The sequence below is a fragment of the Apodemus sylvaticus genome, chromosome 1 (genome assembly GCF_947179515.1).
Source record: "Apodemus sylvaticus chromosome 1, mApoSyl1.1, whole genome shotgun sequence".
NCBI classification, from domain to species: Eukaryota; Metazoa; Chordata; class Mammalia; order Rodentia; family Muridae; genus Apodemus; species Apodemus sylvaticus.
The window spans coordinates 61,805,298-61,829,990 of record NC_067472.1 but is presented as its reverse complement, the minus strand read 5'-3'; the positions used below and the strand labels follow the sequence as shown (position 1 = coordinate 61,829,990).

The 24,693-nt window shown below is 49.2% G+C and overlaps 1 protein-coding gene across 2 annotated transcripts in view; it reads left to right on the top strand.

Moving 5' to 3' along the window:
- Kcnq1 (potassium voltage-gated channel subfamily Q member 1) overlaps positions 1–24,693 on the top strand; it is a 319,138-nt gene that overhangs the window by 52,702 nt on the left and 241,743 nt on the right. For both annotated transcript variants that reach the window (XM_052194811.1, XM_052194819.1), the window contains exons 3-6: positions 19,524–19,650; positions 19,891–19,969; positions 20,414–20,510; positions 21,187–21,327. In XM_052194811.1, coding sequence (XP_052050771.1) covers positions 19,524–19,650; positions 19,891–19,969; positions 20,414–20,510; positions 21,187–21,327 — 444 coding nt within the window. The remainder of the gene's footprint in view (positions 1–19,523; positions 19,651–19,890; positions 19,970–20,413; positions 20,511–21,186; positions 21,328–24,693) is intronic.

The window sequence follows — 24,693 nt, the reverse complement described above, 5'->3', positions numbered from 1 at the left end:
CCATAATTTCTTGGATCCCCCCCCCTTTTTTTAGACTTGTAGATGTAGTTGGAGTACCCCAAGGGAACACATCTGCCAATAGCCAGGTTCTGGAAGACATCTTCAGAGTTTGCCAATACCTTGGGGAAATTTTTTCTTAAGCAGTGTTTGCAGGTATATGGAGGAGGAGGCTGGATACAATGACCCCCCTTGAAGGGAGGTCTCATTCCATCACTCTTTTACGGTGTGTGTGTGTGTGTGTGTGAGTGTGTGTGTGTGTGAGAGAGAGAGAGAGAGAGAGAGAGAGAGAGAGAGAGAGAGAGAGAGAGTTGTTTGCTTACATACAAAAGTGCATTGCACACACATGAGAACACTGGGCTCTGGACATAGGCTGAAGGACTTGGCATGTACACACATGTGTGCATACATGTACACATGTACATACACAGATGGGGGAGAGAGAGGGGGAAGAGGGAGACAGAGCTGGCTCACCTATGTGGAGGTGCCACTCTCAACTTGGGGCAAAGTGAGGACATATTTGAGAGAACAAAGGGGCTCTTTCCCTGCCCACACCCTAACGCCTGTGAACCACCGTGGCTCAGACACAAGCACTTGGGAGGATGTTCGGTGACAGGTACTGGGTCCCAGGTAGAACCAGGTGTCCTTAATAGCAGGGCTGTCTAGGCTAGGTGCCAGAGTCCCTCAACCATGGAAGGGCTGATTCCAGCAGCTATATTCACTTTGAACCCCTTGGTCTTCCACACTGCAGCAGCTGTCATCGGGCCCTGGCGTCGTGTCAGGGTGCCCATGGGAGTCAGATCAGGGAAGGCAGACTGCTTGAGAGTTAAGATGTTGTCTCCAGGATAGGTGTCCCTGGATTGGGCACCTGGTGGCTAGCCACCTGGGTCTCTTGTTGGCTGGCTCTGCATGTCAGTCTGCCATCTTTTCCACTCTTGCCTGCCTTTGAGAGCACTTTGGAATCCTGTTTTTCCACCTGAAAAATTTGAGATGATATGTGACCCTTGGGGCGCCACAGAGACAGGATGGAGGCAACGTGCCTACCAGTCCAAGGACCTTCCTGAGGTCCTGGGATACTTCCAGTAACTGTGCCCCGTGGCTGCCAGGAGGGTGGGCCTCCATCCCAGCACCTGGGGGGAAACAAGAGGCCCTGTGTGCAGTGTTGCACTCCAGCTGCTTGGGCCCTGATAGGCCTCAGGGTGTCTTATGAGGTGTGGCTGTAAGTAGCTGCATATGGTGCCATATACCTATGTGACCCTGTGCACCCTACCCTGTGGAATGTGGAACCATGTGGACTGGTGGCCTAACACCCCTTGTATGCTCTGCAGAGTCGCAGGGACCTTGGTGTTCCTAAGGAGAACCAAGATAGTCACTGGGAGATATTGAGCCCACAGATATTAGGGAAGGCAGTGGGCCTGCCTGGGAGGGACAGACCTTAGAAGTGAGCCAATAGGAGTCATGGTTCCTGACACCTTCAGCAGTGTTAGAGTAGGGGTCACTCAGTGTAATCTACCAAGGGTCAGAAGTATCAGGCTGGGACACCAGTGAAACCAGCTTTACCCTGTACCTGGCTGGCTCTGGATTTTGGATCCCAAGAAGTTCTGTCCTACTGGAGGTCAGACTTCCTGGCCCAGCGTGATCTCAGTAGGGGAGGAACCACCACACAGGTTGTAGTTTTTGCATTTTGTGGGTTCTCCATTCTTGTGATCACCTACTGGTCTCCATCCGATGTCACCAGAGGATTAACTGGAAGGGCTTTGGAAAGGCTGAAGCAGCAGATAGCAGAGACTCGGAGTTCTTTTCATCTTCTGAGCTCCTTTGGCTGCTGCACAGCTTGCATAGTGCATAGTGCATTGTCAGCTGGGGACCAAAATACAGATAAGGGGTGATATTCACCCCCTTCAGTTCTCTGCATCCATGTCCAGGCCCAGAGCATGACTGTGCCCCAGCTGCCCTTCAGAGTTTGTGACAAGTTTGTGACCAGTAAGGCAAGCCCAACATAAAAAGTCACTTGGCTGTCTCTTCCAAGGAAAATGGCTGACAGAGTCACAGCTGGGCCGGAGTCACAGAGGCTGAGGGAGGAGGCTGGAGGAAGGTTGGTGGTCATGCTGGGGACAGTGCTGACAGTGCCCGTGAGCTATGGCAGATGAGTGCCCACAGCCAACCTAATGTTGTGGTGTGTGTGTCTGGGGGGTGGTTCCTTTTTAATTCTCCAGTACCTTAGCTTGTCTCTCTTTTTAAGCACTTAAACTTTTAAATATTTTAAAGAATTTTATGTACTTCTTATTGTATGTACCTGTCTATGCATACATACAGGCATGCTTGCCATGACATACACACAGAGGTCAGAAGAAGACTTTGTAGAGCTGGTTTTCTCCTTCCATCTTTTAATGGAATTCAAGGATCTAACTCGGGGTCCCAGTCCTGTGCGACAAATGTCTTTACCCACTGAGCCATCTTGCCAGCTCCTATTTCAACTTTTAAAAAGTAACCAGTGAGCCACCCATCTCCTAGGTTTCTCGTATGTATTTTCAGTTTTTTTTTTTTTTTGGTCTTAGGTTTAGTTTTGTAGGATTTAAGTTGTGTGCAGCAAAACTCTCTCTCTCTCTCTCTCTCTCTCTCTCTCTCTCTCTCTCTCTCTCTCTCTCTCTCTCTCTCTCTCTCTCTCTCTCTTTCTCTCTCATGTGAGATGTCCGGTTCAGTGAGTTCTGGCAAATTCCTAGGCCAAGTTGAGTTCCTTCACACGCTCCGTACACCCTGTACCACAGCCCATCCCTGCACCTGCACCTGGGAACTGTCCTGTCCCCCTGAGAACAAGATTCTGCAGCATGAAGCCTGGGGGTCTGGCTCTCATCACTTTACAGACTCACTTGAGGCCCGTCTGCTTCTGGTCTGTGTTCTGGTTGATTCTTCTTTCATTTGGAAAGGATAAAATGTACTGCAGCTTGTTTACCCGTCCACAGGCTGATGGACATCTGAGCCGTCTCTAGGGCTTGGTTATTATGATTAAAGCTGCCATAAGCACTGCACACAGGCTCTGGAGCTGTGGCTCGCCTCTGCTGCTTGCTGGTAATTCCCTCCCTGTCTTTGAGTGGGGGGCACCACATGCTCAGAAGCTGCCAAGCCCTTTGGCAAGATGGCTGCTCCTGACTTTGCTCTCACCACCCTAGGTGCCAGCATGGTAACTGTGGGTTCTCACTAGCAGTTAGAATTGTCTGCTTTGGGTGCTGGACAGATGGCTCAGTGGTTATGAGCACCGGATGCTCTTGCAGAGGACCATGTTTTTTTCCTTTTTCTTCTTCTTCTTCTTTTTTTTTCTTTTTGGTTTGGTTTTTTTTTTGTGTGTGTGTGTGTGTGTGTGTGGGTTTTTTTGTGTGTTTTTTTTGTTGTTGTTGTTGCTTTGTCTGTTTTAACAATTCTATGTCTCTTTTGTGCTGTGTGAGAAGATGGTGTCCATAACTCTGTCTTTCACGGGCTCTTTGTTGCTCAGGTCTTTCCTCCCCTGGGCTCCTCTTTGATTCTTCTTAGCAGGGTCGTTCAGAAAGCAGTTTTTAATTTTGATGAACCCATTTCATCAGGGTGTTTTACACACTTTCCCTGTAAGCCTCATGTGTCTTGTGTCCCGTCTAGGAAATATTTGCCTAATGTGAGCTTACAAAGCTTTTCTCCTGTTTTCTGTATTTATTTTATTGTTTCATGTTTCTTGTTTAGATTTGTAATTCCTTCCAAGTTTAATCTTATGCATGGTGACAGGTACGAATCGGGACTAAGTCTCCTTTGCATGTGGTTTACCCTCATGTCCCTGTGACTTAATTTTTTTCATGAGATGACTTTGGCACCTTTGATGAAAATCAGTTGGCCGTGTCCTGGCTCCAATTTCTGGTCTTTGTAAACTGTTCTGCCAGCACAGCCTTGATTGCTGTGACTTCTACTCTAAGCCTTGAAATCAGGCCTTGCTAATCCTCCAGTTTGGTTCATTTTCAAAGTGTGATGCTCTGCTGGGCCCTTCACAATCTCAGGAAAATCAGAGAATCTAACCCTCAGTTTTTAACAATTCCAAACCAAAACCAATACCCAGCCCTCTTGGCATTTTGACTGGCATTGTGGGAGGGAGGGGGTAAAGAAACATGGGTTTTACGTACATCTGAAATGTACTGCACTTTCTCTTTCTACCTGACTAAGTATCTTTAGTGTATGTCTTGGTACCACGTAGTATCCAGGGCCTCAGCCTGTTAGGTTGCTTCTTTATCCTTCATGGTTTTAAGCTCCTTACAGGACACTGCTTTCTTCACTGTATTTTTGGGGTTGTTGTTGTTAGGCTATAGGACAGCGATTGTTTCTCATGTTACTTAAGACTAGGAGAAGGGAAGCTACTACATACTTGCTTTGTTTGCTTGTTGTAAGTTCTTTAGGGTTCTCTATAGAGATGTCTGGTCAACCAGAATAAAACCATTTACACTTTTCCTTTTTGGTTCCAATTCCTTTTATTTCTTGGTTTTGCCTCGTGGTACCAGCTGGGGACCTTGCACTGGACAGTTTTGGCAGAGAGGGGCCTGCTGGTCCTTAGGACTCAGGTCTGATAGCACAGAGACTGATGGGTGTGAGGTGGCTGGTGATGGTAATTGGGGTGTGTTCTTTGTTTTTTTACTAGTCTCCAGGGCCTGGGGACTGTATCAGTTACTGTTGGGCGGTACCCAATGCCTTTCCTGTTGAGATAGTTGAGCCTTTCCTCTCTGAGACTATGTGTTGTGCTCGTTGATCTGTAAAGAACAAAACAACCTCCCATTTGTCACACAAAGCCATGTCCATCACATTGCCTATAAACATACATCCTGCTGGACTACATCACCAAGATTCTAGGTCAAGTATTTACATCTGTGCTCACGTAGGAGCAGGCCTAATTGTCCTGCCATGCGCTCTGCTTTGGTGCCTGAGGGTGAGTTGGTGAGGGAGGTTCCCCCTGCTCCTTCATTCAGGTTTGTATAAAATGTCTTGCATTTCTCCTTTCCACATTGGACAGACCCATGAATCCATTTCATATGCATTTTTCCTAGCAGGAAAGTGTGGGGTTTTTTTGACATAAATTAGTAAACATAAGACCCATGAGTTTTGAATTTCTCCTTGGCTAAATTTTGGCCACTTGCATCCTCGAACACAATGAGTCCCCAAAGAGAAGGAGCTTCAGGCTGAGTTTGAAGACAAGGCCATCTTGGAGCTGGGTGTGGTAGCACACTGTTCTTAGGAGACGGAGTCAGGAAGACAGCCATGGGTTCTAGGCCAAGCTGGGCTACATATATAGACCGGCCAGAGCTATATATATAACAAGACCCTATCTTAAAAACACAAAACGGTTCATCTTGGGGGGTGTTTCTAAGCTTAGCTTTGGTGGTGGTGGTGGTGGTGGTGGTGGTGGTGTGTGTGTGTGTGTGTGTGTGATCCTCTTCAGAGTCCCATCTGCAGAGCTCTGAGAGGACTCAGGCTTAGCTATGGCATCAAAGCTGCTCCATTCCTATCCCCGTGCGCTCTGCTGCCTGCCCTTCCAGAGTCTTGCAGGCATCTGCCTAGCCCTGTTTGGCAGGACACAGGAAAGGGGCAGAGAGTGGACCTTTGCTGGTCTCTCCAGGAAGCATCCCCTTCTCCAAGGAATGAAACTCAAGGATGAAAAGATGAGCACTTAGAATCTATGATAGGTCACTTTTATATCTCCCAGGAACTGTGTAAGCATATGCCCTGAAGTAGTATACTTTCCTGGAAGTTGTTGACTTGCCATCTCCTAAAACAGCAAATCCATGCACAATTTCCTCAGTCCTTTAAAGGATTCATGACAGGAAGAAGAAATACTGTTTAAATTCTCCCCTCATTAAGATGTCTAAATTTTCACAGTGACTGTGTCATGGAGCAATCAATGAACAATGAATAAGCCAGTTCAAGCACCGTGTCCCCAATTCACGCTCATGAAGCCAAAGCACAACCTGCAATCAGGTGGTCCACTCATCCCCATGCCCTGTGGGTCTCAGACCTGCCTGGCTATGTTCAGTCCCTAGACCTCCAAAGAAAGAGACAAAGTCCAGGCAGTGGCTCGACTGGCTTCCCCAGGTCTACAGCTATGGTGAAGAGTGCTGACCCTGAGGGTCTCAACCTCACTAAACTCCTAGTCCTGTGGGAATTCTTAATTGGGGTAGTTTTCGAAGTGTAGGCTCCCTACTATTAAAATGCATCCAAGACTCAGTTAAGGCACCCATATTTGAATGTCCCTCCATAGATGTTGGCAGCCATTGACAGTGAAGTCAGGATCTAAGAGTAAAATCACACATAACTGGGCTAGAGATGGGCGTAACTTTCCTAGCAAAGGTAGAGGCCTGTTTTAAACTCATGCGAAGATGACAAGGGCTTCCAGGTATGAGCAATATTGGGCCCCTGCTCCCAAATCAGCACCAATTTCAGGGTGGACAACTGGGGTTGATTCTATATGCAAAGGCGTTCTCAGGGATCTATGCACAGTGGGACTGGATATGGGTTAAGAGCTCACCTTCTGTCTGAACAGAGCAGCACACCTGAGGCCTTGCTGCTGCCTCAGCCCTGCTAGCCTCCAGTGACTTGGGTTTGTCCTTCAAAGCCCACATTTCACTGTGGTGTGAGGAATCAGTGTGGGCTACTCTGCCTACAAGGGGAAAGATGATCTGGTATCATTTCTGGCCTGATGGAAGAGACATCTCTAGAGATCCTGGTCCAGCTTCTGAAATGGTCTGAGTGACAGCTTACATCTGCTCAGAGGCCACTCTTTCTGGCATGCAAGTCAAAGATAAGGGATTAACAGGTAGGTTCCTTCCAGCCGTGAGAAGAACCCATTCCCAGATTGTTCTCTGGAAGATGGCAATCCTTGATGTTCTGTTACAAAAACATTGTAAAAAAAAAAATCTGCCCTCACACGCACTTGGCTTCCCCTCTTCCATTGTTTTTGGATTTTACTGTCCCTTTGCTGTAAAGCTGTCAGTCATGTTGGGTGAGGAGCACACCACATGCTATTGTTGCTTCATCTTAAATTACATCTGCAAAGACCCTGTTTCTAAATATGGTCACATACTGACGTCCTAAGGGTGGGATGTTGACAGGAATTTGTGTTGATAGCATTTACCTGATAATGCTCATCTACCAGAAGACAAGGAACCGGGAAGTCTGTGAACTTGGCCCACTCTGTCTGTATGTCTATACAAATCAGGTTTTATGAGCTCATAGCATAAATTCTTCTGGAGGTACTGTCTCTTGTCGTTTCCACTTCAGGGTGGAGGCCATGAAGGCCACAGAGCCATAGGCGTCAGTTGCTTGGCCTTTTACAAGACACTTTAAACTGTGCCTTTCTCTAAGGCCTGGGTTCCACAGAGCCCTTGGTGGAGGTCAAAAGAAACAGAGCCATACACAGATTGCTGGCTCACCGGAGAAAAGTCCCAAGAAATCAGTGCTATGGAAAGTGTTTTCAGATAAGAGCTGTATTTAAGGATCTGGTAGAATGGAAGAGAACAGTAAAATGCCCTGTTACAAGAGATAAGGAGGAGGGCAGTACTGACCAACTCAGCAGCTCCCAGGAAAGGGGGTCGAGGTAAGAAACCAGATAACAAGTAAGGATGGAAAGAATGTAGCTAGATGTATTCAATTTCATACTAAATGTTAATGTCCTAAATTCATCTTCCAAAAGGAGATATGCAAAATCTCACAAAAGGCAAAGGACTGATATATAGGGTTTTATTCATTTGTAAAGAATTAATTTTGTGGTGGTAGGGATATAACTCAAGGCCTTGTGCATGCCAGATAAGCATATTGCTGGTCACTATATATCCCCACTGTGATTTTTAAAAAGCATTTTAAACAGTTGTATCCAGTACACTTAGAAAAGAAAACATAATAGACAGTTGAAAAAAGATAGCCAAATATATGCAAGGAAATTGCACACAAGAATAGAGAATAAAACTTGCAGGTTGTGAACACTGAAGCCTGAGTTTGTGTGAACAAAGCCTAATTATTAATATGAAGACATCATACAACATAATAATTGTGAAAAGTCACATGGCATGTGGAAAAGAGGGGTAACCATGGCAACTATGAGGGATTATCTTTTCCTGTTGTTATGATTAAACACCCTGACAAAGGCAACTTAATAGAGAAAGGGTTTATCTTGCCTCACAGTTCCAGGTTATAATCCACTGAGGTAGGCAAGTCACAGCAGCAGGAGCCTGAAATATCTAATCGCACTATGTCACATCAGAAGAAGCAAATAATGAATAAGTACTTGCTATTGTTCCACTCACTTTTCCCACCTAGACAACCTAGGTCTCTCCACATCAATGAACAGAATCAACAGAGGCCCCCACAGGCATACTCTGAGCCCAGACTCCTAGGTGATGCTAGATTTTGTCAGGCTGACAATTAACCCCAAGCATCATAGGTGTCATACGGCAATTCTTTCAGAATAAGCTTTGAGTTAGATATAGAGGCAGAGAGCACAGGCAGGTAAGTGATTCAGAATCTAATTGGAACCTGAAATAACTCTTGCTATTACCCCTAGCCATGCTACTCTAACAAAAATCCACCTACCAATCCAGCACCTTCAGACAGCCCCCAGAGCACAGCTTCCAGGTCTGTAGGCTGCACAACTCTGGGGCTGGCTTCTCTCTGTTTAGCACAGGGGCAACAGTGTGGGGATACCATTCTCCAGGGCTGTTATCCCTGTTGGGTGGCTTCCTCACAATTCTACTTTAGAAATGAACATTCCAGAAATGGGTAAAAAAAAAAAAAAAGTCCACAAGAGCAGCGGTGGAGTGCTTGCACAGTATATGTAGGGGGTCTGGTTTGATCTGAAGAGGGGGAGGAGGAGGAGAGAAAAGCCAAAGAGCGAAAGTGAACATTCCAGGAGACAGGAATCAAGAGACAGGGTGTGCGGGGAGGATATACCAGCTTTTGCTTTGCTCTTTTGACCTTAAAGCCCAGATTCCAGGGCAGGGGTGGCCAGGTGTGTGAGGACCAGGTTTTCAAGCTGTCATTGTGATTTTGGAGCCCGATAATGGATGTTCTCTGTCTCTTTGCACCCATGGAAGACTTCTGAAGCCAATCACCTGTGGCGCTCCTATTAAAAGAAAGGATATGCACGCCTTACCCTGTTGAGACAGTTGTGGATGTTCTCTGATCCGAACTTACTGCAAGGGCTGGGGACTTGGCTCAGCTGCTAGTGTTTGCCTGGCATCCATGAAGCCCTGGGTTCAATCTCCAATCTGTATAAACTGCACGGTGGTGCTCACCTATGATCCTGGTGCTTGGGGGGATGAAGGTAGAGAGGAGCACTACCTTATCCTTGTAGCCAGGGTTATCCTTGGCTACATAGAGTTTGAGGCCAGCCCAGGCTCCATGAGACTCTTCCTCAGCAATAGCAACAACAACAATAGCAAAAATAAATAAATTTAAAAGGGGTAGAAAAAAGAATAGAAACTAGAAACATAGAAACAAATGGTTAAGTCACCCTTCCTGTAATTCCAGCACTTTGGGAGGCAGAGGCAGGCGGATTTCTGAGTTCGAGGCCAGCCTGGTCTACAGAGTGAGCTCCAGGACAGCCAGGGCTACACAGAGAAACCCTGTCTCCAAAGGGAAAAAAAAAAAAAAGAAAGAAAGAAAGAAAAAAAGAAAGAAACAAACAAATGGTTAAAATATTGAGAGGGGAAACAAAGTCTTAACAGGGATAGACAGGCACTCTCCTAAATAGCTGGGGAAACTCCACTCCTAAATAGTGAGGGAAAACAGGGCAGCTGTGGACAGCTATGTGGAGCTGACTTTTCTTAATGGAAAGACACGATCTGTCCTGCCCCCAGAGAGGCTCAGACTGCTCCCTTTCCTCAGTCTTGCAGATACTTCATTTCCATGTCTGCCTGTCACCACGCTCCTCAATTGCTGGTGTTTGCGACCCCCACCTAGTTTGAAATTCATTAAATAAAAACATTGCCTCCTGTCCTATGCAAGCACACACTTACACTGCACCCAGGTTGCCTTCTGTCTGTCAGGGCTCATAACTACCCTGGAGGCGTCTAGGGAATGGCATGAATTTGCTTGGTTTGAATCTGCTGATGAGGCAATTCTGGGCAGGGATTTCCTGGGCTGGTCTGTGTGCATATCCTGGCGCCATCTGCCCCGCCCCCTACCACGCATCGGGAGGCCACTGAACCCCTATGTTCGCCTCCTGACCTCGAGAACACCCAGGCAGGGAGGAAGGGAGCGGGTAGGGTACGAAGACCCCCACCTTGCCGTCTTGCAGCAAGCTGGGTCTCAGAGCTGGAGGCAGCTCATTAAACCACCTGAACCGCATGTAACTCTAGTCAGTAACACACAGCCCTGCACCAGCAAGACATGTAAATTAAAGTGACCACAGGGCCTGCTCTCCTCCCACTGTGGGTGGGCAGCCTTTATTCCAAGGTTGAGGCCTGGAAGCCTCCAATCTGAGGAAGATTTTTCCTAATGATAATGGGCCCAAGAATGGGCTAGCCCAGTGGTGTGGGCCAAGTCTCTTGGCTTTATCTTCACTCTGCCCTGTCTGTCTCCTGTTTAGACCTAGTCTCAGTAGGTGATTAGTGGGGCATTGGGGATTTGGTTGGGGCAGAAGGTCTTGAGCCTTGACCTGAGGGCACAGTGTGCTCAGGATGTCCCTCCTGGGCAACCTGATTATACTTTTATTGTTTCCTAAGATTGTTGGACATCCCAGCTTGTTAGGAAGCTCTCGGAGACAGTCTGTCGGGATGTCCAACATCCTGTTGGGGTGGCTTCTATACCTGTAACATGATAGTGTGAGGGTTAGGGGTGATACCAGGGGACCCTATGTGGCTGGGCCTTAGCCTGGAGGTGATCACTAGATCATATAGGGAAGGGAGACATGGACCTTAGCATCTTTTGGGAGTCCTACATGGGGCAGCTTGGATTTAGAACATGGATCAGGAGAAACAATTAGTCTTCAAGGCACCCCTTGTGATTTTGGTCCCCTTGCAAGCTTCTGCAGTAGGCACTGGGCCTCATGCCACCTGCTGAAGTAGGGACCATGATGGGAGGACCAGGTGACAGCTGTTGCCCACTTTCAGAGCCTGGCTACCCGGTGGATGGGAAAGCTTGTCCCCATGGTGGCTGAGCAAGCCTCATCGCCTCTTCTGCCCAGTGTGGAGAATGGCTGCCTGGACAGCTGGCAGTTGGGGCTAGTTCTCAGGGGAAAGTAACCCTGCATCTCCTAGAGTTGCCCCCAAATCTGGTCTACCCTAATAGGTGTGGACACAGCAGCTGCTGATCTGTGTCCAGTGCTACTGGGAACTGGCTACTGAAGAAGGCCTGTGTGGGACTCCGCCGCCCACTCCCAGGACCAGGACTTCTGCCTCTAGCCACAGCTCACTAGCTTTCAGGGTGGCTGGCTTGCAGAAATGCCTGCTTCCTGGCTGTGTTGTGCTGTGTGACTCCAGGACCCCACCAGTTTACTGTCACTGCTGGGCGAGTTTCCCTGTTGCAAAAGGAACCTACACCCCCTGTTGTCTGAGAAAACTGACCAACTCTAGGCTACCTTAGATATCCAGGGGTTCAGGTGAGATGGGGGTGAGGATGTTCCTGATCAAAGTTGTGAGCTATGCTTCAGGATTTGGAAAAGCATCCAAGCAACAGGAGTCCACCACTCACTGCAGCACGTGCACTCAGCTGTGGCTTCTGAGGGACCCATGACTCCCAGGAAATTTGGAAAAGAGTGGACTGTTATAGAAAGGGTCATGTTTCTACAGGGTCCTGGTTCTGTCTACTGCCATTGGGTCCTGACTCTGCCTCCTTAGAGTCTCTGAAGGCTTTGTGTCACCAGGGACTAGCTGGTGGCCTATGGGGGGCTGACAATCCCCAGGGTAGGCAGTGAGCATGGCCTAAGGGCTCCAGCTGTGCCCAACACATGTCACTGGGGGGGCCCATGGGCTCTCAGGACAGGCCGGCGGCTGGGAGCAGCTGGCCACAGGCAGGACCTGAACAAAGGGTGCTTTGAGCAGCTTGCATGCCGGCACCGAGCCTCCGGCCAGCTGCCCCTCCCGAGAATGCAAGGCTGGCCCTCTCTATGGCTTATTGGGGCCCATGTAGAGTCAGAACAGCTGGCCCCAAAGTCGGCTGGCTGGCTGTGTCCTGAGAGGGCACTGTCCTCCCACAGGAAGCCCCCTGGCTCAGGAAATGGCCATCTTACAGGTTTCTTAGCTATGAGAGGGTAGAAGGACCCTAGTGCTAGCTTCCCAAGGCACATCTATGTGGATTGGTAGCCTACAGGGGGCCTAGAGGTATCTAACTCTCTAGAAACTGCCCTGTGCAATGTTTTGAGGGCCTCAGGGAGACCAGCCGGGGCTTTGGCCCTATGACCTGGCTTTGCCAGCCCTCTTGCAGGGCCGCTTTTCACATGGGCCAACCCTTCATCTGAAGCAGTTAATCTTCCAGTCAGATTTCAAATTATTCTTTCATTAAGAAGATAATAAAACAGCAACATCAGAGACACTGAATACTCATGATAAGCATCTTTGAGCTCCCTTGATTGTTAAACAAAAAGAAACAGAGAGGAAAAAATAAGTGTCTTTCATCTGAGGATCCAAAGCAGTCTGCCCTGCCCTGGCTTTGCTGTGGGCCACAGGTGAGTGATGGTAGGAAGCTGAACTCCCACCCTCCTAGAAACGGAATTCACCAGCTGATTAAAAAAAAAGAATAAATAAGACAGCCACAGCCTTCAAGGATGGGCCTAGGAGGCTGTGAACTTTGTCCTGGCCTTTCCCCAGTCCACCGCAGCTTTACCCAGATAGAGCTCCTCCCTTACAATAATCTCGGCCCTTTAGGCTCCTATGTGGACAGCTCTCTGTTTTGTCGTGCTTGCCTGCAAGCACCTGATACACATGTGTAGTAGGTATGCATGTGAGATAGGTGTTCCCAGCCAATCAGAAATTCTGTCATGCCAAGCTTTTTGTCTTCTGCACCCCCTGCAGCTCACCTGGGTCCAGTTTGGGGGTACAGGGTCCACCTGTCAAATGAGAAAACTTCCAGTTCCCACTGTGAAGTTTTCAGAGGCAGCGTGTCTCTTCCCACATGTCCCTGTCCGGCTCCTGAGCCCAGGATGCCACCGTGCATCAACGAATTCCAGCACTGCAGCAGTGAGAGGAGATTACAAAGGACCTGAGTCCTTGGATGCTCCCTGCCTTTATTTACTCCATCGCTGTCTTCCTTATCTTTACAACGGAAGCCACGGCAAGGGTCCATTTGATCCTTTGCAGGCGGTAGATCCTGTGAGCCTCGTGACTCCATGTCATCATCTTCCCCTTCCTGCCTCTTTCTTCCTTTATAATATTTATTCCCTTATTTCTTGGGTACGTGTGTGTATCTGGGTGTGCACATGGCAGTCAGAAGATAATTTGGCATTGGTCAGTTTTGTTCTTCCACTCTGTGGGTTTGGGGATCAAAGTTGAGCCGGCAGGCTTGACAGTAGCAAGTGCCTTTCCTTGCTGAGCCGTCTTGTCCCCATTCTCCTTCCTAAAATATGCATGAGGTAAGTAAGGTGTCTCATCTTGGCTGTGTCTGAGTGCTCCGCTGAGTGGCATGGAGTTCATCCACACTGCTGTGTAGCTGTCCTCACTGGGACCTTGAGAACTTTCCATCATCACAGATGACTCTGGTCCTGTCAAACACTCACCCACCCCCATGCCCTGCCATCTTGCTTTGTGTCCCTGTGGCTTTGGCAACTTGGGGCCCTGCAGTTATACTACGAGTGGGATCTCTCAGGACTTTTTTTCTTAACAGAAGCCTTCCAAAGTCTGTCCACACTGTGTTGTGTTGGAGCATACGTCCTTCTGAAGGATTATCATGTGCCACCCAGTATCTGGAGCCTGTTTTCTCTGTCCTCTAGATGGACATTGCCTTTGGCTATTGTATACTTTGCCAAAGTAAACACGGTGGACAGATAGCTTCTCAAAGCCCCGCCTCTCTTTCAGGGATGTAGTAGAATTCTTGGACTCTGTGGAAGTTTTTTTTTTTTTTTTTTTTTTTTTTTGATTAACTCAGCCTCAGGCCTACCAGGTAAGTACTCTACCAACTATATTCTATCTCTCCAGCCCAACAACTGTATTTTTTTCTGGGTTGTTACTTTTTTTTTCTAAGATAGAGCCTTGTTTAGAGCAGAATTGAGTGGGTGGTAACTCTGTGCTTCCTGACTCGGGGAACCACTGAACCGTGCTCCCAGGACCATGGGTCTGGTGTCTCCCTCAGGCAGCCATGTATGAGAGCCCTGCCTCTCTGCCTCCTTGGTCACTGTAGTCATTGCCTATGTTTTTGCTAGAGGGACACAGCAGCATCTGTTTTGATTTGTATTTCCATGGTTAGTGGCATAGAATATTTGTTGCTGTGGGCATTCTTTCTCAGTTGTACGTCTTCTCCAAATAGATGCCTATTCAGGTCCTCTGCCTTTCTAAAACATTTGTTGTTGTTGTTGTTGTTGTTGTCGTCGTCATAGTCATAGTCTTTGGAATTTTTATTTTAAAACAGGGTCTCATTAATCTAGGCTGGATTCCAATTTCTAACATAGCCAGGGATGTCCCTGACCTTCTTATCTTCCTGTTTCTGTACCTCTAGTCCTGGGAGTCCAGGTCTACAGTAGCACGCCTGGTTATGCAGTGCTGGGACTGTAACCCAGGCTCCATGCCTGCTAGGTAAGCACACTGTCAACTGAGCCTCTGCTCCAGCAGCGTTGCTTTCTAAACTAGTTTTAAAAATTCCGGGACTCACTTCTTTGAGATACAACTCTCAACACTCACTGCACGGAAAATAAACAGAGTGTGGCAGAGGGTGCATTATGTGGGTTGGGACCAGCACATGGACCAAAGTGACAGGCTACAGGATGCCACAGTAGGCACACCCTACAGATTGTTGCTTTCAGAGCCTGTCCAAACCTCTTGTTCATGGCTCTGGCATGCGTATGTTATCAGACAAGCCCCTCTTTTCTCTCTGACAGAGCCTCAGGAGGGGTAGCCAGCAGTCAGGCTCTGGTCCCTTTTGCCCCTCTCCAACTCTTCAAGGGTCTAGAGGAGGCAAGCACCAGTTTGTTAGAGCCAGGATTATTGTATCCCCTCAGGGCTCTTCACACCCACATTAACCCCAGACTCACCTGCATAACCCCTAGCTCTCCTGCCATACACAGAAGACCACCAGGATGGGGTGCCAGGGCCCACACATGGTCCAGGCTCATCTTTTATTCTTACCAAGGACACTTCCTGTCACAGCTGGCCTGGCAACTGGCTCTTATGTCTCTAGGTCATCTTCCATCCTAGGACATTTCCTGTTACACCTTGGTTTCTGTCTCTGATCCTTTAAGACTCTGTCTCATCTATACAATCCTTACAGCCATTCCCCAAGATGTACCCATGTATCAGTAGTCAGCCCTCTGAGAGGTAACTAGTGTCACTTGCCAGAGTCCACTCCCAAACCTGAGAGCTATGCTTCATCCTGCCTGTGGGATCCTCTGCTTTGTGCCCAAGTCAGTCTGTTTCTCCCATGAATCGTTGAGCAGGTATTCTCCTATTCTCAAGGGCTTTCCTCCCTGTGTACGAAAAGAGGCACAGTGTTCTTGCCTTGGTGAATACAGGAAAAGCTGCAGACTCTATGCTTGCTGTTTATCCCAGACACAGGAGTCTCAGCCATAAAGCCCTCTGCAGCCAGGATTCAGCCTAGCTCTAGTCCAAGGAACAATGGTCATGGTGGGAGGGGCCACCGTGTTCTCTTGCCTTTTGTCTCTGCCCAAGCTCATTGGCCCAAGGACAGCCCTTTCTTTTATATCTCTGGGACAGAGCTCAGGGCCACACTCCATCAATGTCCCCTGGCCTTGAGTCCTTGGTTCTGGCAGCATGTGGATTCCTCTGGGAGGCCCTTTAGGGAGCTAGACAATAGTGGGTACATTGGGCTGGTACTTTTATTGGTAGGGGAGTGTGCTAGGTTTTTAGGTGGCTGTTACAAGGTCTCGGGGTGCTGGGATGGTCTAAATAGGCAAAGGGTTGGAAGGTGGGGGATAAGAGTACATCCCACACACCAAGCCTCTGAAGACATGGGGAACACAGAGAGTGTGATGTGCCTGGGTCTAGGGAGGCTTTTTGGTGCATTGGGCCATGAGATCCTTTGGATGGTAGCCCATAAGTGGACAGCAGGAGCAGGCATGCGTGTGTGTTGTGGGTGGGAGTAACAGGTATTTTTGTGTTCTGTTGAGAAGCTTGAGGCCTCTCATTCAACACTGGGATTGTACTTGGATTAAATCTATAAGACAGGTGGGCTTCAGGCCTGGCCCTGCCTGAGCAGGGGGAGACCTTGATGGTACAATAGTTGTTATCAATCCTGTGGTCTTTTCTACAAGGGCTAAACTAGCCCCCACTAACCCTGCTATGGACTAGAGTTTTGCTACTTGAATCAAACTGTCCCCACAGTGTGTCTCCTACAGACTCACATGACAGCTAAATGCTAATTCTTCACTGGAGTCCCAGTGTGACCTTTAGTCTACCTAGCTCCAGCATACATGCAAAGCTGGTGATAACCATTTTATCTCTGTCTAAACACTGGGTCTGGCTATGTCCTGCCTAGGACAGGCTTGTTTTCCTCTGCCCCTATCCTAGAAGCCCCTGAGCCCTACTGATTAACTCAGCCCTGCCTGCCCTGAACATAACTAGCCAGACATTTTCAGGGGATGAGGGGGCTCAAGTCCACTGAATCCAGGCTTCACACTGTGTCCACATGCTGAATAGGATTTGGAGATTTGCGTAAGGGGGGTCTTGCTGTTTCACATACCAATCCCAAAATGGGTTTCCCTCCAAGTGCTAGGTCAGGGGGCACCTGTAGTCATCAGAAGCCATTGCTAAGGAGGTATTTGAGTAATGACAAACATCTGCAAATGAGAAAAACTCACTAGATGATCAGCCAGCTGGGTGATGTATGGCCATGAAATTGGAACAGAGGCCCTCTGCCTGGGCTAGCACTGTAACTAAATATTAGGGCTTCTCATGGTCAGGCGTGCTGTCTCGCATGAAGTCATATCCTGTGGTAGGGATTGGGAGTACGCTTTTCATGTTGGCCAAAGATACACACAGTACTTTGGGCAACAGCCCTACAGGCCCAGGTTCTCAAGAAACAAAGATGAATCAGTATCTCTGCAATATCAATATCTCAGCTGCTCAGATATTGTTGATCTCAGCTGCTCAGATATTGTTCATTCACTCATTCATTCATTCACTCATTCATTCATCATTCATTCGTTCAACAGGCCAATATTTACCAGAGTGAATGAGACTATGGCTCCTCCCTGGTGTGCTTGGCCAAACTGGGCCCATCATTGCCAGCACTCTCTTGCTCTCCCACACTTAGTCACCCCCCACCCCCACCATTCCCAAAGAGTTCACTTCATGGGCCAAATGCTTTTCTCACAAGGAAGGAGCTATGATCTCCCAAGCTCACGCCTTCCATCAGTCACTGCTTGTGCCCAAAACACAAGCCAGGTGGTGTACTATTTTGTCTTAATTAAAAGCATTTATATATGATGGGCAGTATTCAGCCCCCCACTCATGGTGGACTCTCCAGCAGCTGACAGGTGGGGGCAGGGCCAGCCAGAGTCACCCGTCAAAGAGGAAGTTCCCTCCGGGGCCAGGCTCCTGAGGGAGGCAGGCCGGGAGCCAGCTGGAAGCAGGCCTGAGCAACACAATGCTTTGTGGCTTCTCGGGTTTGTGGCTTTGCACAGTCCCCTAACATATGTGGGAGCGGTTTCACCTCCTCACCCCAGGCCTTCCCCAAGGGCCTCTTACCAATGATGGCTGGCTAGGAGCTAGGGAACAGGGCTGGGACAGGGCTGGAGACCTGGAGGGCCAGAATGGGCTGTAGTTCACATGAAATGCATACTTATTCCCAATCCTCCCATCACCCACTTGCAATGCTCTGCTCACATTTTCATGCCATAACAGGACTGAGGACCGGACCTGAGCTGCCCAGGGATGGAGCAAGCAGGAAGGGGATTCCTTCTCAGGACAGCCAGTCTCTGACAGTGATGCTGTGGCAAGAGCTGGGAGAGAACTGAGCCTGGCAGCAGAGTATGGGTACCCCAGATCAGGCCTCCTGGCATCACTATTCCATGGCAGGCCAGCTGATGCCTCATCCTCCAGATACTGTGCATGTGACAGGTCTTTGGGTGTTTCCTTGAGGAGGCAGATGGTGAAGGCTGGGGAAGGAGAGGCTATTCACCAATCAAAGGCAAGGCCCCGGGCTCACCTTGACTTCTCCCATGGTAATTGCCAGGCCTCCAGTGACTGTCCCTTCAGTATGTGTCAAGGCTGTGTGAACACAAAACAGTACGGTTGCTCTCACTCAGTGCTGTCATAGACTAGGAAGGCCCCAAGACTGCTGCTAGCTGACTTATAAATCATGGTCAGAGGCTGAGTCAGATGACAGGAGCCCTCTGTCTAGCTGTTGTTTTCATTGAGAGAACTAATGCCTCCACTTCCTTTTTTAACTTGGTTCTCACAGCAGTCACCTGCATTTATCTATTTACCTTTCTATTCATCTACTCAATCAATCATTGATATACCCATCTATCTATCCATTCATTCATCCATCCATCTATCCATCTTTCCACCCACCCGTGTACCCACCTTCTCACTCATCCATCTACCCACCCATCCATCCATTCTTCCACTCATCCATCTATTCATCCACTCATGTAACTATCCATTTGTCTGTCCACTCACCCATTTCCTCTTCTATCCATCCACCTTTGTGTCGATCTGTCTGTCCACTGCAGTAACCTGGATGATAGCCTGGGTTTCTCTAGCTTGTAACACCCCCCCCCCCTTTCAGCGCACTCTGACTTCAGAGCATATGTGGATACATTAGGAGAGGCTTGGTCTGTGTGAACTGACCTAGGAGAGCTGTTTCACACCCGATGCTGCCCATGCCTTGCTTGATTCCCTCTACTGCCTCTGGATAGATCGGGGGTGATTTTTGTACCCAGACCTCAGTAAAGGCCACGGATGGTGGGTATGGTGTCTCCAGGGTGAGGCAGAGCTATGAGCTAAGGGGGACAAAGTCCTCCACTTTGGAGGAGTCTAAGTCCTCCAAAGACACGTGTCCTTGATCCCTCATTTCCAGATGAGGAGTCTTCTGGAATCCTCTTGAGCTCTGTGGGCTCCATGAAGCTGGACAACACAGATGTTAGCACTGTGTTACCAGACCCAGTGATTGCATTAAGCCCCAGCCCTGGTGTGGAGTCTTCCCCAGCAAATAACAGCTGATAGTATCTACTCTTAGCATCCCTGGGATCAGTGCATTGGCCTCTCCGGACAGTTGTTATAGGCACTATGAGTTACTACAGATGGATACCTGAGCCTGCTAGTGTCTCTCTCAGCAGAGGCCCCTGGCATGGTAGCCTAGTGTAGGTGTTCCAGCCTGAGTGGTGGTAGCCTCTAATACAAGCTTATTGCTTTCTTTCTCAGGAGATTGTCCTTGTGGTGTTCTTTGGGACAGAGTATGTGGTCCGCCTCTGGTCTGCAGGCTGCCGCAGCAAGTACGTGGGTATCTGGGGCCGGCTACGCTTTGCCCGGAAGCCCATTTCCATCATTGGTGAGTCCTGCCTACCTATCCTGTAGACATTCCATTCCACACTCATGGGTCCAGAAGGACATTCCCATTACAGTCATTCCCCAGAGAGTCCTCATGGACTGAGACCCCCTAGATTATTCCTGTGCCCTTGGTTATTGGGTCCTATCTTGCTTTAGTGGCATAACCCTCAGGTGTATGTGGTGGCACACCCTCCCCAGATTCCTGGAGCCCAGAAGTAATGACCCCCTGCCCCTCCCACAGACCTCATCGTGGTTGTAGCCTCTATGGTTGTCCTCTGTGTGGGTTCCAAAGGACAAGTGTTCGCCACATCAGCTATCAGGTATGTTGGTTCTTCCATTTCTTCCTGTGAGACAGGACCCACCACAAAACCCTTTCCTCTTAAGCTGTAGTCTCTCCCTCCCTCTACCTGTTTCTTTCATTGTGAATGGGGAAAGGGTAGGGTGGCCATAGTTCATAGTATTGGGACAGTAGGCAACCCTGAGTTCAAGGTTTGACCCCAGAACTTTCTAGCTTCTAACACATAGATCATAACCTGACTGTGTGGTTGCCATATGGGTAACCCTGGGTCTCTCCCAAGAAGGCTATATAGAAGGGCCCCTGGAGACAGGGTTCATAGGCACCTGTAGGAAGCGAGATAGCTCCAGTACAAAGTGTCATGTGCGTGTCTCCTCTAACCATTGGAGGCTTGGTAGGGACAGGAACACAGAAAGCAAATGTTTGTGACCACCATGGCCCTCTTGATCCTTCTCTTATTGCTTCTTAGGGGTATCCGCTTCCTTCAGATCCTGCGGATGCTGCATGTTGATCGCCAGGGTGGTACCTGGAGGCTCCTGGGCTCTGTAGTCTTCATTCACCGCCAGGTGAGTAAGCCTGCTGTGGGCAGAGCAGAAGCTGGCCAGCCGAGAAACAGGAGGACTGGAGACTTATGAGGTCAGGATACAAAGGTGGTGATATCTTAGCACCTCAACCCCAAGTGAATGGTTGGTACCAGGTCTAGGCGGGTACCAAGACATGTGGATCTGAGGACAGGGTCCAGGACCCCAGAGCCTTCCCAGCCTGAGCCTACTCCACATTCACGATGCAAGAATCCTTGACTTAACAGTGTAGAGCTGCTGCCACCTTCACTTGGGCTTGGGACAAAAGACCATTGGGTCTTGTAGAAAATGTAAGATGAATAACAGATTTATGAAACTCTGAAAGCAAACCTAGGAAATCAAGGATGGCACCTCAGACACCTTCCAGAGGAAACTCTGTCTGAGAGGCTACAGGTTCTAAGCACTATCTTGTCATGGGTACAAGGGGAGACTGCATGGACCCAAGTGGCTGATTCAGGGTAATAGCTGAGATTTTTTCATTGCCACTTTTGTGAATTGCAAAACCTAGGTTACTCTGGAAGGTGATTTTTCCATATATAATATGCTACAGTCAACACAGTACAATCTAACAGCAAATTCTGGAACTTCCTACCAAGTGACTCCTTTCACTTGTGTGGACCACAGGGTATGTGACTATGGCCAATGTGTTGTCTGTCCCTAGGAGCTGATCACCACCCTGTACATTGGCTTTCTGGGTCTTATCTTCTCCTCCTACTTTGTCTACTTGGCTGAGAAAGATGCAGTGAACGAGTCCGGCCGCATCGAGTTTGGCAGCTATGCAGATGCTCTGTGGTGGGGGGTGGTAAGTTGGAGTCTTTCCTGGGGGTCTCAGGTGGGAGATACATGGGCCTGGGCAGTGGGGTTAGGATATTGAACTCTACTTGCTCAACATTTTTGCCTTCTCCAAGGCTACTAACCTCAGTTTTAAAAACTTTTGAACCACAAAATGTGCACTTACACCTTACAGAATGGGCCTTCTGTATACCACAGTGAGTTCTCTCTGGTCCCTGTCTTGAAATTTGAACATTGTTATCTTTCAACTGCTGTTTTGGAAGGGAAGGCTGATGGGACAAGGGATTGCAAACTGGGACTTCGTATCTCAGCCTTGTGGTGATCCTTACCCTGGGGGGCGGATCCTGGGCTTAGAGTGCAGGAAGGGGTCAAAAGCATACTTTGCATGTTTGTGGTGTCTATGTTGACCCAGGGAGCACACCTCTGCCAGGGATCAAGACATACAATGCCATAATACCATTACAACCCTTGTGAACTAAGAGAAAGACACGGGGGCTTTGGATATGAGGTCTGCAAAGGCTTTCACTGCCCCAGGCAGCAGTAGTACTAGTGCCAGCCAGGCCCTAAGGCCATGAAGATGGTCATAAACCTCCTGGGTTAGGGCAACTTGAAACCGACTGAGCTGCCAAACTGTGTGGAGCCTGGTGTGTGACAATGACCTCTCACTCTAGGGCTGAATGTCCCAAGGTATGTTCCAAGGAATGTCCCAAGGATACTCTGTGCAGGCCAGTATATGGTGTGTGTGTGTGTGTGTGTGTGTGTGTGTGTGTGTGTTTGTGTGTGTGTGTGTGTAGAGGCTCCTTGGCTGTCAGCTAACAGGCAGGGGAGGGAGAGGTTCTGGTGAGAGTGGTGCTAAAGAAATCCAGGTGTACTCCATGACCTAGCAACCACGGCTCATGGCCTAAAAGCCTCTGAGATAGCTGCTGCATGGTCTTCAGGGCCTCCTCTGGAAGCAGGCTTTGTCCAGCCACTGAGCTTTGGGGTCCCCTAAGCTGCAGGAAACATAAGTCCCTAACAGGAGCATGCAGTTCAGAGCATGTTACGGTCCACCCTCAATTCCAACTCTATTTCCTCCCCTCAGCTTTGAGAGCATCATATCAGGAGGAGCTGCCAGGCCTGGCACCAGGGCTGGGTGGGCACAAGGATTTCAATACCATCCCCAAAAGCATTCTCAGTCTGTTGGCTTTGGGGCTCACTAGGCTAGTGAGAAGGTTTGGTGGGCTGTGGCAACCCATAGAAAGGGCCAGCAGACTCTGGGAACCTGATTCAGAGCAAGCAGCCATCCATGGTGATGGTAGCGCATCAGGCCCTGGCCTCAATACTCCCCTCACTCCTTAAAACCCTAACCAGGAATGAACAGTCTCTGAGGCCTGCTTACTCTCAGAGCTTCTAGACTGGGCTTGAGACTGGAAGCTGAATAAACACATGTTCTCCCAGTTCCCAAGTGCTCCCAGGAAGCAGGGCACATAGCAAGACCTCTTGGCATTGGCCGAACCAGAATTTTCTGGAAGTTTCCAGCATTCTAAACAGCTTCAGGAAGTGAGGATACACTGAGAAGCTTCCAGATTGTGACAGACCCCAGGTTCAGCTGCTGCCCACCCTTCTTGGGGCCAATGCCCCCAGATACCCTAGGATGATAGACCCAAACAGGATTGGGAGGAAAACTCAGTGGGAAAGTTAGGAAGCTTGCCTGTGGAAAGAGAACACACCCCAGGGATCAGGGCCTGCACAGGGTGGGGTGGGGGCTCAGGCTACTCCAAACCAGAATTCTCTGGTGGGAGATGGGCAGTGCTGGCTGAGGTACAGCAGGAAGTGAAGAGGAGACGACCCACAGTGCGAATGATAAGTGATGCCCAGCCTTAGCAGTGCCCAGCCTTGATGCTGCCCTGTCTACATTCCCAGCCTCCTGCAGGAGCTGGTTCCCAGCCCCCTAGCCCCTGGCCCCCCAGCCCTCGGCAGAAAGGCGCCCCCACTCCCACACCTGTGCAAACATCCGCCCGCCAGCCGGGAACACGGCCCCTTTGTGCCCAGCTTGGCACCGGTGCTGGGGCCTACTCTGTCAGCTGCAGCCCAGGCCTCGGCCACAGCGCACCCTGGCCTGGCCATTGTTCCCGTGAGGCCCCGTGCTCTTGTCTGCCCAAGGGCCCCCCAGTACCCCCATTCATTCAGTGGCTGTCTCTGCAGCTGTCTAGTGGGAGCAGCCCAAGGCTGTGTTCCTGGCACCTTTAGGGTAATCAGCACTTGAGTGCTGTAGGACAGGGTTCTGTAGCCCTGAGCCAATGAACAGTCATCTCCTTTGTCTCCCTCATTTCACAAGGGAAGTATGGTCCCACCTGCCCCTGCCCCTGGGTTCCTCATCTGTTTAACATGGGGGATATGTGCACCCCCTCAGGTGAGAGCATTTTCTGAATACCAGGCCCCTCTTCTGTCTGTTGTCCCTGTCCCAGACCAGACCTCAGTCCCTGTCCACTATCCCAAAGAATGGTTGGACTCTGAGATCTGGACTGCACAGCATCGGATTAGGGTCCACCCAGGAGACCCAGAAGGAAGGCTGTAATTCTGGATAAAACCATAGTTGGGTGAGCCATGTGGGGGACACAGATACATCCAGAATGTAGGTATCCAGGCAGCATTTTGTGGGGTGGCCCTGTCTTCATAGACTGCGAGTTTCTGCAGCTAGAGAGCAAAATCCATGAACTGCATCCCTTTCCTCCAATGTGAACACCCACACGGGTGTGAGATCCTTGGAACCCAGAACCCCTTAAAATAATGTCCAAGTGTGGCTGTGAAGCATTTGGGGAGCCCCTCAAACTTTCCTTTACCCTTGAAACAGAATGCATTTGTTTGTATTACGGTTTGACTGCAGGAAAACGGCATTTCTGCAAACACGGGCTCCTCTGTTTAATGCCTGGGGGTCTCTGAAAACAGCCGACTGCTGGGCTCTGTTTACCCTGAGTGGCTAAATACAGAACTTCAAGTGAGCAGGCTGGAACCCCACCCTGTATTTCAGTCCCTTAAAAAACCCAGTCTGACGGCTCTTCATTCCTCACCTGGAGGCTCTGGAAAGTTCCCACCTCCCAGGCTGGACTGCATCCTGCACAGCCAGGCCAGAAGGGACTTGGAGTGGGGAGGTCTCCTAGAGTCATTATTCTTCAGGATTGATCTGACTATGGAGAAGTGAAGGCCAGCGCAGGGGCCAGGGTGGTAGCACTAAGCCCTTTGCTCTTCTGTGTGGGTTCTCTGAGAATTATGCAGCAAAGGCTGAAGGCATCCTAGGCTCCTCGCTAGTAAGTTCTTCCCAAGAAGGAGGAATCTCTATAGTTGGGCCTTATAGGATGATGAGGAGTCTCTGCAAATCATGCGCATCTTTTTGTAT